The sequence below is a fragment of the Pseudonaja textilis genome, chromosome 1 (genome assembly GCF_049901715.1).
Source record: "Pseudonaja textilis isolate UNSWEBS1 chromosome 1, rPseTex1.2, whole genome shotgun sequence".
NCBI lineage: Eukaryota > Metazoa > Chordata > Lepidosauria > Squamata > Elapidae > Pseudonaja > Pseudonaja textilis.
The window spans coordinates 305,703,401-305,726,370 of record NC_141990.1 but is presented as its reverse complement, the minus strand read 5'-3'; the positions used below and the strand labels follow the sequence as shown (position 1 = coordinate 305,726,370).

General features: G+C 37.5%; 2 protein-coding genes across 6 annotated transcripts in view; one reads left to right on the top strand and one right to left on the bottom strand.

Annotated features, from left to right (window-relative positions):
- C1H14orf39 (chromosome 1 C14orf39 homolog) overlaps nt 1-11,110 on the bottom strand; it is a 37,074-nt gene extending 25,964 nt beyond the window's left edge. Inside the window, exons 1-2 of the mRNA XM_087932869.1 lie at nt 10,796-11,110; nt 896-978 (exon numbers count right to left, since the gene is read on the bottom strand). The gene's annotated coding sequence lies outside the window, so the exon portion shown is untranslated. The remainder of the gene's footprint in view (nt 1-895; nt 979-10,795) is intronic.
- Nucleotides 11,111-11,241: 131 nt separating this feature from the next.
- Nucleotides 11,242-22,970, top strand: part of SIX6 (SIX homeobox 6) — a 32,015-nt gene continuing 20,286 nt past the window's right edge. For 3 of the 5 annotated variants that reach the window (XR_015741197.1, XR_015741196.1, XR_015741195.1), the window contains exons 1-2: nt 11,242-12,300; nt 21,261-22,116. Coding sequence is in view for 1 of the 5 variants with exons in the window: in XM_026698421.2 (XP_026554206.1) it covers nt 11,729-12,300; nt 21,261-21,459 (771 nt within the window). In the remaining 4 variants the exon portion in view is untranslated. Of the gene's footprint in view, nt 12,301-21,260; nt 22,220-22,970 lie in introns of those variants that run through there. The other 2 variants (XR_015741198.1, XM_026698421.2) reach the window with 2 other exon arrangements.

Sequence of the window (22,970 nt, the reverse complement as noted above, 5' to 3'; positions counted from 1 at the left end):
GAAGCAAATTACATGCTCCAGAGTTTTCTACCAAATGTGACATTTTAAGTTGAAAGGAGTTTTTTTTTTAAAAAAAATACAACACCTACCCTATATCACAACAGGGGGTTCAATTCATGATAGAAAAATACCACAGTTCATGTTGTCAATTTGATTAGTATATACAGGTCTGGGGTAAGGGTGTCTATGAAAATCCCTGTTAAGTCTTTTTTTATTTAATATTGGAAATGCTGTTTTACAGGAGTTGTTTTCAAAGAATGTATTACACATATTTTAAGCTGCCCACAATCTTTTGGGAATTGGACAACCTTAACAAATCTAATAAATAATAATGCTATATTATTGCTGTGTTTAAAAAAGCTTTGCTGAAGGAAAGATATAATTTATATTCATGGTTTCTGTGAATGCTTTGCTCTGCTTTAATTTTCTGGCACATGATGCAAAAGTTTATTTCTTTGGATTAGTTTGGCTGAAATATAATTATTGCTAACTTTACTAACATTGTATAAATGACCGTTAGTACTTTATTGGATTTAGTTGGCTTGTTGAACTTTGGTTTGTAAGTACAATCTGTGTATGATTTTCTTCCCTGCTTTACAAACTTTTTTCTGTGATATTAAGAGGCATCAATAATGACCCCATTTTTGAAGGAAGCAGTTATACTTTCTACAAGCAGATACATCAAAAAAGAACAATGCACTTGATTTTATTTGGTTAAACCTGCCAAAGAGGCAAAAAACAAATAGGGAAAGCAGGCTAAACTTAAAAGCATCTTTAAAAAAAATAAGGATAAATAACTTGAACAAATATAAACAGGCATCCCATTTTCAAACATAACATTACCAAATTTTCATAAAATTTTGATGGCAGATAGCATTCACTATGGATTGCCTACAGTAAGAGCATACCGAACACTCGTGTTCCTGCCTTCAGTGATAAATAAGGGAAGAGAAGTTGGTCCTGAATATCTAGTGTTACCTGTGAATAGAACATTTAAAAGCTTACAAGTTTTGTTCTGACAGAACTCAGAAGCCAAGACAAATCATTTTGAGTTTTCTTTATGCGCCACATTTTGAGAAAGGCAGTATCATTCCAAGTCGGAAATAACACTCTTTTTCTCTTCTGTCCACATTTCTAATCCAGATCTTCCTCTAACAATCCTACAAGACAGGTGGGGTAGTAAGATCAGTGCCTCAAGTTGTGGGTGACAATTCTTTGCACAAACAGGGTCACCTCTCCTCTGCTGTATCACTTCATACATAGTCTCTGAATATCTGGGTAGTATGAGGTGCCTTGGTGAGGCTGCCCTTCTGCCCCTTTGCAAAAGGATGTCCCATTCTTTGCCACTGCCTGGATGTGTTTAGTCCCCATTCATGGGTCTGTATGCCAAATATCCTCTGAAATGCTGCCCTCCTAAAAAATTTTTTAAAAGGTTCACAGACCTTTTATCATATCTCTTCACTATCTATTTAGTTATCTTTTTAAACTTATCTGTCTTTCCTTATGGGAAAAAGTTTTAGCATCCTTTAAGCTTATTTATTTTGAACTAGCTCTTTTGACAATAATGTGGTCTATAGGTGTCAGCAACTAGATTTATCTTCATATCTTGAGAAAAATTAAAAGCTGTGCTTGTTGATTTCTGCATACTGAGTCACAGCAGCAAATTATAGTAATTATTTTTCTGACTAATAGTATTTTGTATAGAAAAGACTGTGCTCCAATGTCTGTTTCTTCTTTACTGATAGATTGTTACTTGTCTGCATATCTTACTTTTTTATACATAAGATGCTCCCTGATATTTTCCCCCTTAACAACATCATTCGAGATCTGGTTAGTCTTTCTCTTCCAATTTAGTTTTCAATTGTCTATTGAAAAAGGGAAAACATTTGTACACACACTAATCTATTCAAACATTATTTGAGGGGGAGATGATATTGCAGTAGCTATTTTTTCCTTACTTCAGTTCTAATATCCTACTAACTTCCTTCCCCATAATAAATAAAAAATAAATAAAATTATTTATAAGTAAATAATTTATTTTTATTTATAAATAAAAATAAATATTCTGCCAGAATTTTTAAAAGCCCATGTGAGAAGCAATTTTGCAGCTTTAAAATAGCTTCATCTATCGCACTTCCACAAGTGCAGCCTTTTCAAGCTTCTATTTGCAATTTTCCTCAGCAGTTTTTCTCCAGCCTCTTCCTCCCCGTTCCTCCCTCCACCCCGCTTGAGGGTTTTAGGTATAGTTGGGAAAGTAAGTATTTAAGAAAGGAGTACTGGAAACACTGAGGGCTGCAATCAGAAAGAAATCCATATATTTTGAGCAGCAGCAGCAGCAGTAAAATTTTCCCCTCACTTCAATCCCTGAAGGCTTCTTAGCTTTTGAAGAGAGCAGTCAGGAGTCCTTGGGATCTGATGTAGCAACAGTTCTGTGATTGGCTGCTGGGCCTTTTCTCTGTCCAATAAGATTCAGTAACTGCTCTGACAGGAAGGGGAGGGGGAGGAGCCTTTTGAAAAAGCAGTTGGGTTGAGGGCAAAAAAACTGATTAGAGCATTCCTTATTATTCACATTTCCTAAAGTTACCAGATGGTAAACCAAATGATCTACTGTGGATTTCAGAATAGCAGTAGCAATAGCAGTTAGACTTATATATCACTTACATCGTCATTTCCCAATATCATCTACATTCCCAATTAGTTTGAGTTAGGTAGTCACACTCCAGATCCCTCTCCTGCTAGAGCAGGGAGCTGGACTAGAAGACCTCTAAGGTCCCTTCCAGGTCATTCTATTCTTATTCCAATTCCTTCTCTCGGGAGCTGCTTTTTGCTGTTATAGACCATTTGCTCTGAACTAGCTTGCCTCAGGACATCATACTGGCTCCTTTCCTCCTAGTTTTTAGAAAATTTGTTGAAATTTGGCAATTCTATTAGATGCCAGCAATTGGGATGTTAAAACTGCTCCCTCTGATGAAGAATAATATTTTTAAAAAACATTTATCCTTTGATTATGAAATTCCTATCTGTTTGTTTGCTTCTCTTTTTTTTGCTCTGGACATGCTCTATTATTATTATTTATATCACTTTGTTTCATTTTTGCTTTATATCTGAATATGAAGTTGGGCATTATCCTTCATTCAGAGTCAACTTTAATTGGAATTATTTAAAAGCCTTTTTTAAAAAAAATATACTGTACCTTACTAATTTTCTACAAAAGATAAAATATAAAAAATAAATAAGAATTTATTTAAAACATAGGTGAAAGGAAAGTGCAAAAGAATAAATAAAAACAAACAGAAATAAAGAAAGAATAGCTTCCAACTTTCTTCAATAGTTACAGATATTAAAAAAGTAATATTTTAATCTAAAATTCAGTAATACCTAAGATTTCTATCATAAACATTTCTAATTGTCAAATCCCAAAATTAATATAGCATTTCTTTTGGTTACTAGCAAAATGTCCACACGTGTTTTTCACTTAGGAACAAGGTAGCACCTTAAAAGCCTTGTAAATAAACAAAATAGTACTTGAGACAATGAAAACACACTGAATTGCCTTGCTTCCCCAACACAGAACTTAAAAAAAAAAGCAATCAAGATACTCCATCTGCTGGAGAATTCGTGCAGCATACTTAGCAAGGAAATACATTGATAGCCAATACATAAGGAGCTTCCTTTATGTTCTGTAAGTACTATAAACATTTTGTTTGTTTGTTTGTAAAATTTATAGGCCACATGTCTTACCACAGAGTAACTCTGCATGGCTCACAATCTAAAAAAATTATAAAAGAGCTAAAGCATATATATCAAATGCTGTGAAGATCCAAATACTTGCTCCAATTAAAATATGGGGAGGGTGGGACCAGAATGGAGAGGAGAATGAGGATCTGTTTTCATTTCCTGCAGGGTTTTAGATTCGATATTTTATTTTATTTTATTAGTGTTGCATTTTAACACTTTTACTGTAAAGGGAGGGAAAGCTGCTCAGAATCCTGTTGGATTGGAGCAGCATATAAACCTCAATAAATGAATAATTTTTATAAAGAACCAAATGAAATACAATAGACTGTTTGATTGTTGGACTGGGAAAAAGGAAACTAAATGAAGGATAAGATAGCTCAAGGTAAGTTTGAAAAGCATTACAAGTGTATTTGGCTTGTATCACAGTGCTGCATTCTGTTAGCAGGACCTATTTGTAATTTTATATAATTGGAATGTAAACCTAACAAAGCCAGCTCAATATGTTTTATTGTCTTAAGATAGTGTATCATATAAACTAATAGAACAAATCTGAAAAAGCATGCTGTTTATCATACATGAATCCTTCATTGTTATGCAGGACTGTTGTTATTGCATTTATACTTCATTAATTTTTATAGTAAAAGTTGTACATAATTATAAGAGAACCCAAGTTGTTACATGCTCTTTTGTTGGTTCATATTTATTTTGCTATTTCAGGCCATCTCAGATTGCTTATGCAATTAAATTGGAACAAACACAGACATTTCAGAAACTATAATCCATATTTACTCAGACATTGTATCTAAAATTAGATTGCTAATTAATATTATTTCAGTACATGTCCAAGTGATAAACTATTATTTTCTGAAAGATAGCATGTATTCCTTTAATTGATATTTGATTAATTGGTCTCTTTCTAAAATAATGTTTTACTTTTTAAATAATTATTATTTGGTTTATTTTATATTATGAGAGAATTCTTTTTGTTTGGTTTTTTATTGTTATATTCCCAGAGCCTTTGTAAATAAGCAGCATAAAAATAAAGTTTGTGTTTGTGTGTGTGTGTGTGTGTGTGTGTGTGTGTGTATGTGTTGCTGTTACCCTGACAATAGCACAGAGTCAAGCAGAATCAGTCAAGCAGAAAGACAGATAATTACCTTCCAAAGTCACATATGAATTACAAATAATATACAGCAAAATAATTGTGGAGCTGTTTATGATAATAGCAATGTTGTAAATGTTATTAACAAAGAAAATCAACTAATTGGCCAATCATAAATTGCTTTGAATTGATAAATATTGATTGCACTAATTAAATAATAGTTATCAAAATATACAAACAAATAATAACATATATTCTTACATTTACCATATATACTCACATATAAGCCCATTCATAGATAAACTCAACCTCCAATTTTTAACCAAGATACTGTAGTACCTGTGGATAAGTCGACCTTCAAAAAACATTTTTTTTATTTTTTATAATTGGTTTGTCCATAGGTAATAGTCCATGGATCATCTGTGTTTCGTGTTATTTTGATTAAAATTCTGAGGGTCAGTTTATCTGTGAATGGGCTTATCTGTTGAGTATGTAAGGGATGCGTGTATTTTTTAAACATGTACTACAACAGTGCATATACTCAAGGGTAAGCTAAACCCAATCTTTTTGGTGTTTTTCAAGATTATATTTCTTAAAACAAACCTAGAAAATTCCTTCTGGTTACCAGGAGAGACTGTTAAAAATTGTATCTGTATATTGATAGAGTTTCACATACCAAAGAAAGGATAAGGAAAGTTAATTAATCAAGAAGATTTTGTAAAATAAAAATAACAATTATTGTTTTATTGAAGAAAAGAAATACCAAGAATAGGCGGATTATTAAACCATTACTTTAATACCATTCTTAAAATCTGAAGAGTGACTTTCCAGTTACACAAAACTATCATCTTAGCAGTACTCTAAGCTCAATACAGCAAAGCTAAAACTCTTCACAATATGAAAAATTCCATACGTAAAAATACAATTCAACATGACATTGAGATATTTAATGTCTTTTCAAAATCATATTAACATACAGTATATATTGAGACCAAAATCACAGTATAACAGAGTAAAACCAAATGATGTCAGTTAAATAATGTTTTCATTGCCAATACAAAAAGTTTAAACATTCTTTGGATCCAAATGATATTGTCTGTTGAATTAGTTTTATTTTTAAAACATATTTCATATTTTTAATACCTGGGCTCACTGACCCTCCAAAATTGGATATTCCAGATATTTTCACAGATCAGCTCAAATATATAGGTAATACTAAACATATTTCACTTTTTTTATAAACTGACTTCCATTCAAGGACAGCATCTTTTTTTTTTGAAGTTAAAATTACAAGTATCCGAGAGACTGTAAAATATAAACCAAACTGTTTAGCAGATACATGTTTCAGTTGTAATATTATATATATATATTGCTAAGCATAAGTATGTATTACTAAAGTAATTTAAAGAATAAATCTTTGTTTAGCCCAGACATTCCTATAGAACATCTTTTCTATTTCAGATTTGAGTTATATCACAATAGCAGCCTCACATGTGATTCAAAATCACATCATATCCATTTATCTATTACTAGTAAATGTAGTTTGAGTCTTTCAAAGTTTCTTCTAGGGTGCAACACAGTTGATCCATTACCACTGCTTCGACAGCCATTCAGAAAAGGAAAGGTTGAAGAGCAGCCATGAGTTATCTAGGATTTCAGGATCCAAAGTTGGCCTCCTAGAATGGAGCACACACCACCACCCTTTCCAGTTTGCTGGCAGCTGCCTCTCACACAGGGACGTGTTAACAAACTCATATTCATGCAATGCAGTCTCTTTAACCCCATCATTTCTTTGAAATACAATGTCACCTAATTTTTGTTAGTCCTTCCCACCATGACCTATCCTATACTGATGGCAAATACAACTAGATAGAACCAGTCTTGTTTTTTGTTCTGGCAATGCCTACTTGTTTGTATTACTTCTTTGTAAGGCATTCATAGAAAATGAGGCCATTCATGAATTGCTGACTGAAACATATTAGCAAGGCATTGTGTTGAAGGGTAATACAACAGGTACAAACTTGCATTTACCAAACATCCCAATAAATGTCTTCAGAAGATCCTATGGATCATTTCTCTGCTTCATTTAACAAATGTATAAGAAAAAGATCTTCCAAATTGTGGAAACAGTTAAAGAAAAAATGGCTGCCAATGCAGAAACTGATTTAAAGATTGCACACACACACACACACACACACACACACTCATGTTTGAGGGAGAGGTATGTCCATGCAGTCATCAGATATGAGGGGTGCCTTCACACCATACTATCAGTTAAATTTGGTATGTTATACTGAAATAGGCAAATTTAGTATATTGTAGTATGCAAATACTTAATGCAACCACTAGGGTCTATTTAACCTAGGTAAGGATGGGGTCCTTGATACTCCTTGAGCTTGGTTGATTTCTTGCAGATATTTCATTACCAAATTAGGTAACATCATCAGTGCTAGTAGAGAATGAGATTTGCTCTGGAAAGACGCTAAAATATAAAATGAGAGCAAATGTGAATAAATGTGCCCTGAAAAGAAATACTAGGTAGTTAAACTGCAATATTTTGAACAGGAACTGAAAGTCTTTCAGTCAATCCACTGCCTCTTTGGTTGCTTTTATAGTGATTGAAAAAATAGGGGCACTAAACAGCCAGTTCCCAAAAATTAATCAGTCATTTCCCCCACATCATAGAAATAAATAGGATTAGAGATTCCTGGCTCAAGGTAAGATCCATTTATTTTAACAGGAGATATTTAAGAATGAGTTTATTATTTCATATAAAGTAATATACTGAAATCCTTATACTGTAGTTGTGCACATGCCTACTCATGTGTAGTTGGTTAGAAAGAGTATATTCCTAGATAAGTATGTACACACCTGCATCCTTAGGCTGAAATACCATAAATATGATTAAGGTTTTATATGATCACTTGACTTAGTCTATGCAATGATAACTTTGCTATTGTTTTCTATTTACAATTGTCTATACCTCCAAATGTTTTGTTTCTTCTTAATCTGTTCCTGGGTGTTCAGAGATAGATTACATCTTTTAATAGAGAACATTCAGTACGTTTGATGAAACAAATCACAGTCCACCAAAGCTTATGCCAAAATTTTATGAATAAGATGTACTAAGATTTTGTTTCTGCTACAACAGACTAACATGATTGAAGTGATATAGTCTAAAGTTAAACACAAACTGCCCACAGGGGGCTTTCTTCAAAGTTCAGTTTATTGGTTTTCTCTCTCTATTATGTGCAGTCTCTCCCTGGATAAATGTATATTAAGTAAGTTTAGCTAGTTTAATGGATCCAGTCCCAAAGATGAGAGTAAATAAATAAAGAAATTGTATTGATACGACTTCTACATATTTTTCATCTCCCCATTTTTAATTCTTCCGGAAAATCACCAATATCCAATCCATTCCAAATAAAACACAACATGAATTAGTTATCTGCAAATTAAATTAACCCCAAGAATTGCAATTCTATGAATATTTGTGGGAGATGGCAAAAAGCCATTAAAATATTTCATTTCTTATTTCTTGTAGATGCAGCTTTGAATATTCCACATATTCCATGAGTTTATTGTTTTAAAAAAAAGCTTTATAAATCATTTTAAGGCTGCAACTCCATGAAATCAGAACCTGGGAATAAGTATTCTTGTCCGCAGTTTGAGATTTACCACAGAATCAATAAACATGACCAGGACTGACACCTCTGTTTATTTTAAATCCAAATACATCTGTTTTAAACGAATCGGATCAGTGAACTGCTAGCGTGGGTCTGGCGCGTTTGCCTCCAAGAAGACTTTCCCGAAGTATGGGTTAATCTCCCAATATGCACCCTTTCGTTCTTGACTTTTGCTCTAGCTCTCCTGACGGCGTTTATGAAAATGAGCGATACTGAAAAGCTTGCCATCCCGCTAGTTGCAAGCCTCGCATAAACGATGACAATGGCTCAGAGGGTTTTTTCCCCCTCAAGTGAACGGGGTAGATCTGTGAAAATAATATCAGGCTTATCCGTCAGAATGAACGTCGGCGCACAGCCAGGCGTGCAGTAATCTGACCCGACACCTCCAAGCTATCTGCGCTATTTATCCGCCGCCTGATTTGCCAGATCTTCCGAGAAAAAAGTCGCCGTGTGCTGAAGAATACAGAAGAAAAAGACGGAAGAACCTCCCTCTAGCCTCAGATTTCTCTCAGGATAGAGATCGCTGCTCGCCTCTCAAGGTGGAGGCTTTTTTTGCACTGCGAAAGGAACGCAGTTTTTTGAACACTGTTCTTTAATGTTCTGGGCAGGAAAAGAGGTGTCCTGGATTTGCCTTTCAGAAGAGCCTTCCCGCAACCTAAGGACGCTCTGATGTGCTGAAATACAAATCCCACGGTTGCTGGCGGCCAACTCCGTTAACCCACCACCAAACTAGAGAGTACTAGCCTTGGGGAGGGGTTTGTTCTGGAATAAATCGGACACCTTGAACAATTTCCCTGTATCGTCTTCTTTCTTCTCCTAAAGTTGCAGCTCGCATCCCTCTAGAGAACGAAAACACCGAATACGAAATGATAATTATTTTTCTTTTTAGAAACAACTTCCCTGAGCATTATAGGAAATGTTTTGTTGTTTCAAGCAAGGGACTGGTACCTAATAATAGAGAGCGGAATTAATCTTTATCACTAAGAACCGCTCAATACTGTAAAAGATTCTGTGGAAATCGCTTGTCCTGACCTACAAATGACTTCTCACTTCTTTCCCGGATTTTTCTGAGTGTTTATTCGAGGCTGCTAGAGCGCAAAGATGAGATCTGAAATGGTGGGGTTGGCGGTAGGGTGCAAATTAAGGAAGCAAATGAATGGGGAGGGAAGATCCGCTAGCAGGATCCTAGATGCCCGATGGAGAGAAAGAACCGATGGCTTCCAAATATTCTTTCGCAATTTTAAAAATAGATTTTTATGAATCCAGTCAGAAACCCACCCAACTAGTCGGTAAACGGCTTTCAATCTCTTGGACGATTTCTATCTTCCGCATCCTTGGAAGTAAATCTCAAAGTGTCCTTGAGGACTCTCAGTCATCCAGGCAAAGGTGTCCGAAGGTTGAAACACCGTAACTTACAAAAATGTTGTTAGCTTCGTCAATCAGAATTTTACACAACCCACATTTACACAATGCAGTTAACCCGGATACCGAATTAGCCGTTTTCTGTGTTCCCACTTCAAATCGAAGTATAAGGTAACTAGATGACTGGGTTTATATATCATGCTTTCACCTCAAAAACCTAAACAAACCAAGTTTAATATGTTCATATATATCCAGTAGACCTTTGCTTGACTTGTAAGTCATGTTCAATAATATGAAGACAATGCATTCATTGAATTTTAGGACTAACTTTGCTTCAGCAAGAATTAGATTGGGTTGCAACCGTTACATTGATGCTTCCCATAACGTTGATTTTTTTTTAAAAAAATCTGCTGTAGGCTAAACGCAGGTGTTTGTGTATGTGTGTGTGTTCATTTATTACCATCCAGTATCAGGGGGCAAAACGACTGTCTAATATTCCAGCGATCCGCCACAGGTTTGCAATTCATTCCACGCCTGTTCATTTAGAACCAGGCATTAGAATCAATGCCATTTACTCCCCAGTTCGTTATGAATGGGATTCCAGACCGAGAGGAAAGCTGAGAATGAAGAGAGTTTCATTGCCCGGACTTCCAGGATGTGTGTTTGTATGCCCACTACGTTTGGAAACAGATCTGGGCACAGTTACACAGCCCTCGCTTTGGCATGCAGGATTTTCAAATTCAGATCCTGCCACTGCCAGGTGCAAGTATAAAATGGTAGATTATGGAAAAAGTACGTTTTCCCCGCCGGGTACCCTGGAGAATGCTACTGGGCTGGAGGTCTCCTGTTACACCCTTGTAGCGGGCAAGTTAACTGGCTGGGCAGCCTCTTCCTCTCTTGTTCTCACCTCTTCTCCTCCGGGATCTGTAGTAGAAACCGCGGCGAACCCCGTTCTGGCCCTCACCTCCCCTTTCCGGACTATTTCTTCCTATCCGCATGCCAACGCCCCGCACATTTTGTTCAGCCTGCCGATCCTACTCTCCTCGTCCTTCGGTTGGACTTCGCACCGGGCGATCTCCCCCCCAGTTGAGCGCTCTCGACTGCTGGGAGAAGCTGGAGGAAGGAACGAACGAAAGACCATCCTTTTCTCTCGCAGCTCGGCCGGTGCTCCCGCGTTGGCTTGCTTCACAGGCGTTGATTGGCAGAAGGTTGACAGTGATGGGCAGGCGCCCTTTCCATGGAAACGGAGGGGCAGCCAATCTGGCGAGGCCGATAGCAGCAAATAAGCAGAAAAGGCTACGACGGCAAAGAATGTGCGGAGGGGGGGTCGTTGGTTGGGGGCATCTGGGGGCTTCCCCCATCCTCCCTCCCTCCTCCTTCGCTTCTTTCCCTTCTCCTCCTCCTCCTCACACACATTCTCTTCCTCCCTCCCTCCCAAACTTCAGGCCACAGCCGGAGCGCGGGCCATTCTGCTTCCCAGCGCAGCACTCGTGCGACGGCGGCGGCGCTGCAGCGGCTGCTGTTAAAAAGGTTCTCCAAGCGGCCGTCTGAAGTGCGGCGGGAAAGAAAGGACAGAATGAAAAATTAAAATTAGAAAGCAAGGCGAGAGCGGCATTTGATTCCTCAAGCTGGAGAGCCACACCGCCGCCTTCTTGCCTCTCTGTGCCCACCCAGGAGAAGAAGAGCGAAGAATCGGCTCAGCTCCGCCGCAGCTCGAGATCAAGGGGACAAGAAGTTCCGGAGCCCGGGATTGAAGGGCCGAAGCTCTCGACTAGCCTGAGACGCGGAGGAGAAGAGGCACTCAGCCCAGGAGCCCGCCCGGCCCCACCCGGCCGTCTCCATGTTTCAGCTGCCGATCCTCAACTTCAGTCCGCAGCAAGTGGCCGGGGTGTGCGAGACCCTGGAGGAGAGCGGCGACGTGGAGCGCCTGGGGCGCTTCCTATGGTCGCTGCCGGTGGCGCCGGCGGCGTGCGAGGCGCTCAACCGGAACGAGTCGGTCCTCCGCGCGCGCGCCATCGTGGCCTTCCACGGCGGCAACTACCGCGAGCTCTACCACATTCTGGAAAGCCACAAGTTCCCCAAGGAGTCGCACGCCAAGCTCCAGGCGCTCTGGCTCGAGGCGCACTACCAGGAGGCCGAGAAGCTCCGCGGCCGGCCGCTGGGCCCCGTCGACAAGTACCGCGTGCGCAAGAAGTTCCCGTTGCCCCGCACCATCTGGGACGGCGAGCAGAAGACGCACTGCTTCAAGGAACGCACCCGGCACCTGCTCCGCGAATGGTACCTTCAGGACCCTTACCCCAACCCCAGCAAAAAGCGCGAGCTGGCCCAGGCCACGGGACTCACCCCCACGCAAGTGGGCAACTGGTTCAAAAACCGGCGCCAAAGGGACCGGGCCGCCGCCGCCAAGAACAGGTCAGTGAGTAGTTGAGACCCGGGACGCAGGAGGAAGGCGAACGGGGAAGGGCGGGTAGCTCAGCTCTCCTCAGGCTTTTCTGTGCGGTGCGGCTGGCCGATTCACACGACATTTTAAACTTGGGTCAGCCGTGCGAAAGGAACATGCCATACCCTGAGAAATAAATCTTATTGTGTCCCTACTTGATGGACTGCTTGGCGCTGCTCGTTAAACCCACCGAATCTAAGCGTTTTCCAGCCTCATTTTAGGCTAGTCTCTCCTGTGATGGAGACCCAGAGTGAGACCAGCCAAAACTACTTGATTTGCAAATATGATCCGTTTCTGTGAGCCCTGCTCCAGAATACACATGTTTGGAACCCAGTTGTAACCCTAAGCATATTTATCTGGAAGAAAGACCATGCTCCTAAATCTTAATTAGAGGTCAGAGGAATATTTTTCACTCTTGTTATATTATTATCGTTATGGTGCACTGTCAGTCAGTCAGTCAGTCAGCCAGTCAGATGTTTTGGACTGGATTTTGCATTTTTGACCACCTGTTCTGTCCTTCTCCAGGGCCTAGGATAGGCAGATTTGTTGTTTGAATTATTATTGTTGTTATTATTCGCCAAAGGTCTTCAAAAAAGCCTTCTTATTTGAAATCCTGTCTCAAAGATCTTAGCTGGTTTTACAGAAACAGGAAGTGAGGAGATAGATTAGGCTCCCTTCTATCATGCTCAGAATATAGATGTCCGTTTTGTTGGTGTTGAACCTTAGTTTTTATGATATAGTTGTCAACATGGAATCAGAAAGTTTGACTTTGCAGGAATAGTTCCAATTCAAAGAAATAATGGCCTGTTGTAGCCTCTGGGATTTTTATTTTACAGTCATTTTTTTGAGAATCGCAAAGGCAAATGTGCTTGACAATCACAGCTTTTCACTCTTGACATGTATGCAGGAGTAATCATTCTAGTTGCGTGCAATTCATTTAGTTTCAAAATAAAGTTTTATTAATGTTAAATGTCTATTTACTTCCTACTGTACTGATTTAAGGATGAATTTTTAAAAAGAATTTTCATATGTGAGTATTCCCCAATAGGGAGACATGAGTTACAGATATCAATATATTGCTATCTGCCTATTTTTAACAATTAAATATCAACTATCCATGGTATGAATATACAAAACTGAGAATTAATGAAATTCTAAGTAAGTATATAATGGCAGCTATTTTTATATATAATGTTTTAAGGCAATTATTTGGTATAGTAGAATTCCATTCTGAAACATATTTTAGCAGCAGGTAAAAAGGTGCAGTTAAAAAAACTGAACGGTTTTTTAAATTAATTGAAAATTCAAAGGAATTATGGCAATGATATAACATACAGTTTTAAAATCCAATTAAACAAAACATTTACAATTATAACTGTTATAATTTTCTTTGACATTTTTCATTTTTACTATTTATCCAAAGTATACTTTGAACAAAAGTAAAAACTGAAATGTAAAACATATATGGGATTCCAACTTAACTTACTTCGGTTTAGAGTAAAATCTTGCAATTGGTTAGACAAATAAAGCCTCATGACATTCACCTGCAGCAAAACTGACTACCAACAGAATTAGAAATAATTATATTGTATGTCTTTATTTAAATGGCTTCAGTATAAGGCATTCACCTTTCTTGTGAAGCCAAATCATTATCCTTTGTTTCTGTGAAGATAGGTTGCAGCTAGGTTGTGCCCTCTTGAAAGAATATTAACTGTAATGGTTTGTAGAATGTAGGTGAGAATTTATGTGGCTATATGATAAAACACTTTAAGGTATGCATGCCTGCATAGGAATAAATTGGAATAAATCAAGAAGGAAAGAATGTGCTTTAAATGAAAGCCTTGCTCTTGTAGAAGAGTTTTTCTGATCCATTTAGACATGTTAATTAGCACAAATGACCTCTATTTTTCAGGAGGCAAACAATAGCTCCCCATTCATGACTGTTGTGTAGGAATGTAAAACAATTTGGTCCTATTGACTTCCACAATACTCAGCTTAAATCCATGAGACATGATACACAGCTAGGGGCTATACTAAAATACTATTTTTCCTATATATTTCCTTTCCTGGAGAAATTCCCTTTTAATCAGAAATTTACTTGTGCAGTATGAATTTTTCCAGCATTCCTCCTTGGAATCAGGTTTAAGAAGAATATGTTGTTCCTGACATGTAATTGATCTCAAGGACAAAATGTATGGGAAAATTAATTTGAGGTAATAGCATCATTTAAATTCTTGAATTTTCATTAAGATGATTAATAAGAATTAGCTTATTAATTTGTAATAGAACTGGGTAACCAAATATCATCAAGTTTAGCATTTCCCAATGTGCAGCCTTATGTAGCAAGTACATGGTTTCCTTAAATCATCTAAGACCGAAAAGATCAGTGAAGCAAAACTATAATGAAGGCTTAGACATTTTGTGTGGTTAGGATACAGTTAGGACAGAGGTGAGGACAAAGAATACAGCAATACATTGCTTAATTAGGTAATAATTTCCATAATTTGTCCTCATCTATTTTCTAAAATAATTAAAATAAAATATTTTCTGTTCTGTATATTTGGAAGTACAATTAAAATGGATTATTTTCAGTCTGCTGCCTTGAAAGCTATGTTTAGAAAATAGCCTTTCTTTTTCTATGGGTTTTCAGATTTTATAAGTATAATGAATATAAATAAATGTTATTTAAAATAAGAGGGAGTATAACAATAATGGTTTAGAAGGGTTATTTGTACAATTAATGGGCGAGATCATTTGATAGGAAGAGGTAATTAAAAGATAGTATCTTTGCAGTAGAAAAAAATGTCTTCTTAAATTTATATTCCCACATCCCAGTTCAATTTTCATTTAATAGTTGGAACTGGAAAGATAAACAATATTGAAATAAAGAATGAAAAACACAATTACTTCAGATAAGATGATAAGACCTCCTTCTGATGAATACACATATTTTTATTTATCTTTAGTATAATTCCGAATAGATTTGAAAAAATGAAATTTCAGGAAGAAATTACACAATCAAATCTTATTTGTTGTATTCTGTTATTATTTGACAGTATAAATGTGGATATTGTTTTCATTCTCATTGTCTATTAATCTGCTAGATTAATATTATCTTCTTTGTTCTAAAAGCAGTACTCAGGCATAACAGCAATTATAGTTTGATAAAAGTGTGAGATAACAATGCTAGAAATGTATTTTATACATATACTTTATATCTGAATATTTTTTCCTTGGATACAATTTTTATACTATATTCTTAAATACCTTCATAGATACATTTTTTAAAAAAGGTGTTTTACATTATTTGGAGTAGCATGCATATTCATCAGACACATCTATAACTTGAAGTTTTGTTAATACTGAATTTACATGTGGAGTAAACTGTTACTAGGAAAAGAAAAAGATGTCATCTATATTTATATATGTTCTTCTGGGACATGTGTAGCAATTATAATTGGCATAACAAAGAAAATATCATATTGTAACAGGTCTCAAATTGTATTTTTCATATTTCTTCATGTATCCTATAATAAACCTTCTAGATATTCTAGATATTACTGACTTTCAACCTTCTAGTATTATATAGGAATTATTTCCAATAAAAAGCAAATTCTTATATAAGATCTTAACTCAAATGAAAAACCTAGTAACACCATATAATTATATTCATATAACTATATAATGAAAAAAGAAAAGGTTGTAAAACATAGCATTTCTAGTAAAGCCATTTCTATAAAGCGTGAAATGCCTTCTAAAAAGAAGTAGCCAAGATATTTTAAAACTGCTATTAAATACCAGTACAATGCAACAACCAAAACTTACATCATTTGAAGATATAATATAAATATTTAGTGAGAATCATCTAATTCTTAGAATAGAATAACAGGGGCTGCAAAATAGATGAGTGAATTATTTAAAAATTATGTGGAGAGAGGAAATTTAATTCTTTATCTGTGATGTGTTTTAACACGTATATAGAGATCTACATCCCTGATATCTCCTTTGATCCACAGGTCTAAAAATGATACATTCCTCCCATCAATTTCTCATACGCACATACATTTTACTTACGAAGTAGACAACAGGGTAAGGCATAGAGAGCAGATAGACTGTTGGAGTTTATTGTTGATGGACAATTTAATCTGGGGGGATTTGGGGGCTACATTTGGCTTCTTAATTATCTGCATATGGCACCTGGGCCACAAATTGAGAGTGAGCATGGTATGGTAGTTAAGATATTGGAAAAGGATTGTGGAAACCCACCTAGGTTCTACTTCACCCTCAACCAAAAAGACTCACTAGATGAATAACTTTGGGCTAATTGTTCTTTCTCTACTATCTCAGAGAACTATTGTGGGGAAAGAAATAAGAGAAGGAAGATAGAAGTATGCTGCCTCAATCTCCTAAATGAAAGACAGAAGACAGAATATAAATAAAATACATAGTGTAGATTCTATAGTTTAAACACACAGTTGTGTCAACCATACTTTTTTTGCGATGCCCTCTAAATTACAATAGCATCTTATTTAGGACACTGTGCCATCGTTGATATTGAAATAAATTCAGCAATTATGCCAATCATCTACACAGTGGAGGTGTACCATCTCCTCTCTCATCTTCAATGGCAAATTGATTTGACCCAATCTTGATGGTAAATATTAAGTAGAGGGGAGAGAGGGTAGTTAGTAGACTTCTATGCTCAGCAATTCATTTGTAATAGACAAGAGCTATATCTAGCCAGAGATGCCTACAAGAATATTCTCTGTATTATTTATGCCCCTCCTCTGATTCTTAAACGTATCCAAACTCTAAATGAAGAAATTCTATTTTGCTATCTTGGTCACACATATATTTATTTTTCATATGATGATTCATGTTTGGTCTATTCAAAACTTACTCTAGAAGGAGAGAAATAAGAGTTATTATTTTATCTTATCACCCAAAACACTTCCTTATATATGGAAGTGTGAATATGGTCTGTCTTGCTTTGAAGTTAAAAGATACAGTAGATGGAGCTTGGGTAGAGATTATAAGTGAGAAGGCAGATAAAATGAACATTGATAATACACAGAACTGTACGGTGTAAGAGAATCTGGTGTGGGGAAAATGTGGCAGAATGTAAAGATATTTTGTGATGCAAAGATAAGTTGATACATTGGTGAGGGTTTGTTTTTTTTTTTGCAAATGAGGTCTGTAAGGACATTAAGCACTCTAAGAAACTGTATGTATATGGGATTCCAATAATGACTGGCAAGTATCAGAAATGTAGGGAAATCTCTCTTCCCAAAACAAACCTTTAAGGAGCTTAGCTGGAAACACTGTTTACTATGGGCCACTCCCCTTCATTGAGTTAAAGTGCTATCCAGCTACCCTTGAGTTGGCATTTAACAACATCAGAATAACAACTACTGACCCTGATGTCAATCTCTATTGTACTTTATTGTATCTGTTCCTAGGCATTGCTAAATGATGCTGTCCTGATTTGAGGGTGCCAGTCATAATAGGATAAGTGACTGGAATGTTCTGCTTTGGTCCACTTTCAGCATGTCATCAGCCAGTGGGAGAATCATCCATCATTTAGGGCACTATAGCAAAAAAAAAAAAAATCAGCCATGTCCAACCGTTTGCAACTTTATAAGCAATTGCTCTCCATGCTATTCCGTCAAGCACAGTTTCTTTCAGTTGTTGAATGTTCATCTTTTTATCACAGCAAATATTTTGTGGCTTATTTCAGGCTTCTGGATTGTTTCCCCACTCCCCCCCTCAACCAGTCATCTCATTTGATCATCTCCCCAATAAAATAAAATGTAGGATATGGGGAGATATTAGTTGCAGAAGGAAGAAACCAGATCCTGGTATAATTGTTCAACTGGCTGGGTCTGATAGTGAAAAATAATTAAAACCAACTAGCTGCTGGGCAACCAAAAGTGGACAGAGGAGGAATTAAAATGGGCAGATACAGGGAAACTGCAAATAGGCAAACAAAACCCATTTCAACAGCCGTCATTCTTCTCTGGAGGGAGGAAATGCAGGGATGCTGCATCTTAAAAATACATTTTTGGGTATTACTGTACTAAAATGAGTTCATACAAATGAGGCATTCTTACTCCTGGATTAAAATAGTACAATTCTGCTCTTTATTTTTGGGGGTGCCGGGATAGACGTTAACTGTTGGAAATATGAAGGGAACCAACAGGTATGGGACCCTAGAAAATAAAGTGATGATGGAGACTGGGAGCTGGGAAAGAAATGGCTGTAGTAAAGCCTGACTAGTGACCTAAGGTCAAGCCTGTTAGCTGTGCCTCCCAATGCTTACAGTACACATCTTCATCTCCACAAACATTACCTTTGTCTCCAAAGGGTCAAAAATCATTACAGGTTTAACATAATTTAACCATGGTGGTGTACTGTTGGCTTACGAGGGAAAATACTGCATGTACTACTAATGAAAATTTCTATCAAGCTATGATTGTGCCATTGTTAAGTGCATGTGGGATTAAGGCCAAAAACAAATTAGGTGATTCATTGAAACATTTTATTTGGCCTTCAATTTTTTTCCTTGACCAGGAATTTATATTACCTCAGAGTGTATGCCAGTGGGGGTAGGGGGTAGCCAGGCATTTGAGTCACTTTTGACTCCTGATGACTGTTTGGACAAGTCCCTGTAATTTTCTTAGCAAGGTTTTTCAGAAATGTTTTTCAATGCCTGTTTCCTAGGGCTGAGACATGACTGGCCCAGGATCACTTTGCACCTAAAAAGGGCTTAGAACTCACAGTCTCCTAATTTCTAATCTGATGCCTTATTCACTACATCAAACTGACTCTCCTACTTATTATCAGGTATATTCTCAGACTATCCCTGAAAAATCATGTCACAAATATACTGAGAGCAACTGGGAATACATGAAAAATTTCCAAAGTGTGATCAGGAATTAAGATGTAAAAAAAAGATTTCGTATGAAATATGGCTGTGATGTTAATATACAAAGTTGTTTTATACTGGCTTCTTGCTGGCATGAGAAATGCTAGTATAAAATAACTTCGTATATTGTCCCCATACCTCATTCCATAACAAAACCTTTTATCTTATTTAGGGAATAAGATAAGATTACATGTAGCTAGAAATGTTTTCAGAGTTTATTATTAATCAAACATGAAAGTATTTCTAATATTTCTTTTCAAATTCTTGAAACTTGATGTGATTTTACAATGTTTTACTTTACTAAGTTAGTTATTGTATTTTATGTAGCAATACCAATAGCACTTAGACTTATATATTTCTTCATAATTCTTTACAGCACTTTCTAAGCGGTTTACAGAGTCAGCATATTGTCCCCAACATTTGGTCCTCATTTTACAGGACCCAACAATCTTTATTTTACAGACCTCGGAAGGGTAGAATGCAGAGCCAGTCAGGATCAAACTCCTGGCAGTGGGCAGAGTTAGCCTGCAATACTGCATTCTAACCACTGAGCCACCATGGCTGAAGTTGTTATTTGGACTACGATTGATTTCAAAAGGAACCAATATTTAGAATTCATAAATAGTTGCAATATTATTTGTGGTAAATTAATGATTAAAGTGTCATATTGAAGAGGAAGAGACAAAAGGTAATTGTAAAATGTAATTGTGTGGAATCTTAATATTTTACTCTATTCCAAAATTCTATTGTGTTCAATACATCAGCGTCTATAACATGCCAGCTTTTATTGTGCTCAGACTTAATAACTTGAGGTCCATAGATATCTCTCATCGACTGGCCATGCTCCTTGCCCCATCTGACATGATTATTTTTTTAGACACTGAAAAAAGGGGAAGCACATGTTTCCTAATCAAAAGACTTCCAGAATTATAATTATCTTCAGGGCTAGTTGCTGAAAGGACCAAAATATATCATGTTCGTCTCTATCTCACTATATCAAAAACCACTGGGTAAGCACAAGTTCCAAGCCAGCCTTATCCCACTAATAGTTAATCAGGCTTAGACCTAATTAATAGTGGGATAGGGACCATAGGAAATCTGAGGAGTAGGATCAATCAATACTTTTTTAAAAGAAATCTCCAAAGAAGCAGTGTCAAACTGTTTTCTTAATGTTGCCAAGAAAGCTAAATAGATGAGTATTAGGAGTCATTGAGATTGACTATAAAATGAAGCCTATCTGACAATAAACATACACATTTTGTGTATAACCTCTATATGTGAAACAAAGAATTTGGGATCTTTGTGGTGGAAATAAGTTTCTGTTGACTTTTCTCTGTAACTGGGCCATGTTTGGGGTTATGTTATGGTTGTCATTAAGAGGAGATGCTGTGGAGGCTTGTTTTAAGATTGGGTGGTGGTGGTGGTATGATTTTGTAGCAACCTTGAAGGCAGAATGATGCTAAGTGGGCTAAATGGTGGAGATGCTAAGTCAGCAGTAGGTGAGGGAAGGGGAGAATGTGATCTTTCAGTGGAGGGGAAATGCAGAGGATTTTTTTAAAAAAGAAAGAAAGAACAAGAGCTACTCTTGGACTTTTCAACATGGAGGGATTGTCATCAAAATTATGTCTGAGTATTGAAATGAACAGACAAATCAATATGTTTCATTCAACACAAACTGAATTAATGAAGGCATAATGGCGGAAGGCAAAACAATAACTTAGTCGCAATCCATGCTGTTGATTTCAACGGAGAAACAACAATGGAGGGGAACAATAACGTTGATATGGTATATGAGCGGAATATATTCCAATTGGGGGGGCTGGATCCGAAAACCGGCGCAGAATTCCGCGGCCCGGAAGACGGGCAGAACCAGCACTGGGGAGCGAGATTCGTAAGGCAGAAGCAGGGAAACGCCGGGCGACCTGAAGGGCGGGCGGAGAGGGGGCTGCCTTTCGTGGCCGCCGCCACTTGAGTCACGACCCTTTCTCTTCTCTTTCCCCCTCGCAGGCTCCAGCAACAGGGACTCTCGCAGGGTGCGGGGCGGTCGCTTCCGTCGGAGGAAGAGAGCGCGGGCGAACCGCCGCTCGGTGCCGCCGCCAGCCCTGCCGCCAGCCTCTCCAGCAAAGCCGCCGCTTCCTCGGCCATCTCCATCACTTCCAGTGATAGCGAATGCGATCTGTGGGCAGCAGAAGAAAGGCCCCGCTGAACCTGCGTGGCGTACAGTGCGGAGTCTGCGGACGACGAGGGGGGACCTGGCGAGGACGCAGCGGTACCCCGAGGGCGGCCCTCGAGACGTTACACGGCCAGCCTCCTGGATCGCCGCCTTCAGCCCTTTGCCTTGTCCGCAGTCCGGGGTCTCTGCGCCTGAGAAACTCCCGCCAACGAGACTCAGCCCGACCAGGCCCTGCCGAAAGAAAGACTCCCGAACCTTGAATTCTTCGAGCAGGAGTTATTGGAACGGGAACAGGTGGAGTCAAACATCAGGCCCAGAAAGAGTGACACCCGCCTCACCTACTGCCATCTATTATATTTTCCTCTGGAATATCCGATTGCAAAGACAGTGATTTTTGTTTATTTCGTTTTTAGTTTTGTTTATATATATATATATAAATATAAATATAAATATTTTATATAATGTTTATTGAGTTATTTAAATTGCTTCGTTGGTAGATTGTCTTATTTGGTGACCATAATCATGATTAATATTATTGTTATATTATAATGGGGCGGTGCCTATGTGAATAACTGATACTGTATTTCATTTCCTCCATTTGTGGAGCATGTGCAGGATCTGGTATTGTATGGAGAAGAAAGGCAGCCAGAAACAGAAGGAACAAATGAAACCAGTATAATAATATATTCGGTGAGCAAAATAAATTCTGCTATTCCCTTCATTGTGTTAAAAAATTCTTAATCTTGGAAAGAACAGGTATTGAGAAGGGTGGGTAAGTAAAAAATGTGAGAAAGGCAGCTAAGAACAATACCTGGCAAGAGGGGATTTTCAAAACAGCGGGCTGCTTTTGCAATTTACTTTACTCATGATTAATTGTCTCATTGGAGCTATTCAATTAATTCTATTATGGATTCATTCAATGCAAAATTATGTACTAGTCATAGGGACTGGCTTTGCAGAAAAAGAGCTGTCCTACAATGTGGAAGACTAGTTAATTCACTTGTTCTTGTGGAGCACACAGCAGTAGATAGTAGGTCCTTTTCTCATTTAAGGAACACTTGTTCCCTTCATTTTGGTGACTTATGGATGGAAGTTCATTTATAAAGAAAATTATTGCTCCGTGCTCATTACTGAGTCCTCCCCGCCAGTGCCCAGGATTTTATGAATTAGGGATAATACCAGCCAGATTGAACCAGAGATAAAGGAAGGGAAGAAAAGAGAAGGAGGGGACAAATGCATTTACATTAAAAAAAAAACAAAGCTAAGTAAATCTTTTAGCATCCTGGAAAGAGGCTACAATCCATTTTAGCACATTACTTGCAATAAGCCCCCTTAAGTCAATAGGATATTCAATTTCTAAGTAATCACGCCTAGGTTTGGACTATATATCCTTTTTTTTTTCGGCAGAAAGGAAAGGGATAGATGTGATGATAGTCTTTTCACTTTCAGATTCCTAAATCCCAATTATATGAAGTAGTCATTAAGAACAGGGTTACAAAATTAATCCTTCTAAATACTATAAAATAAAATCTTATCTTTTCAGT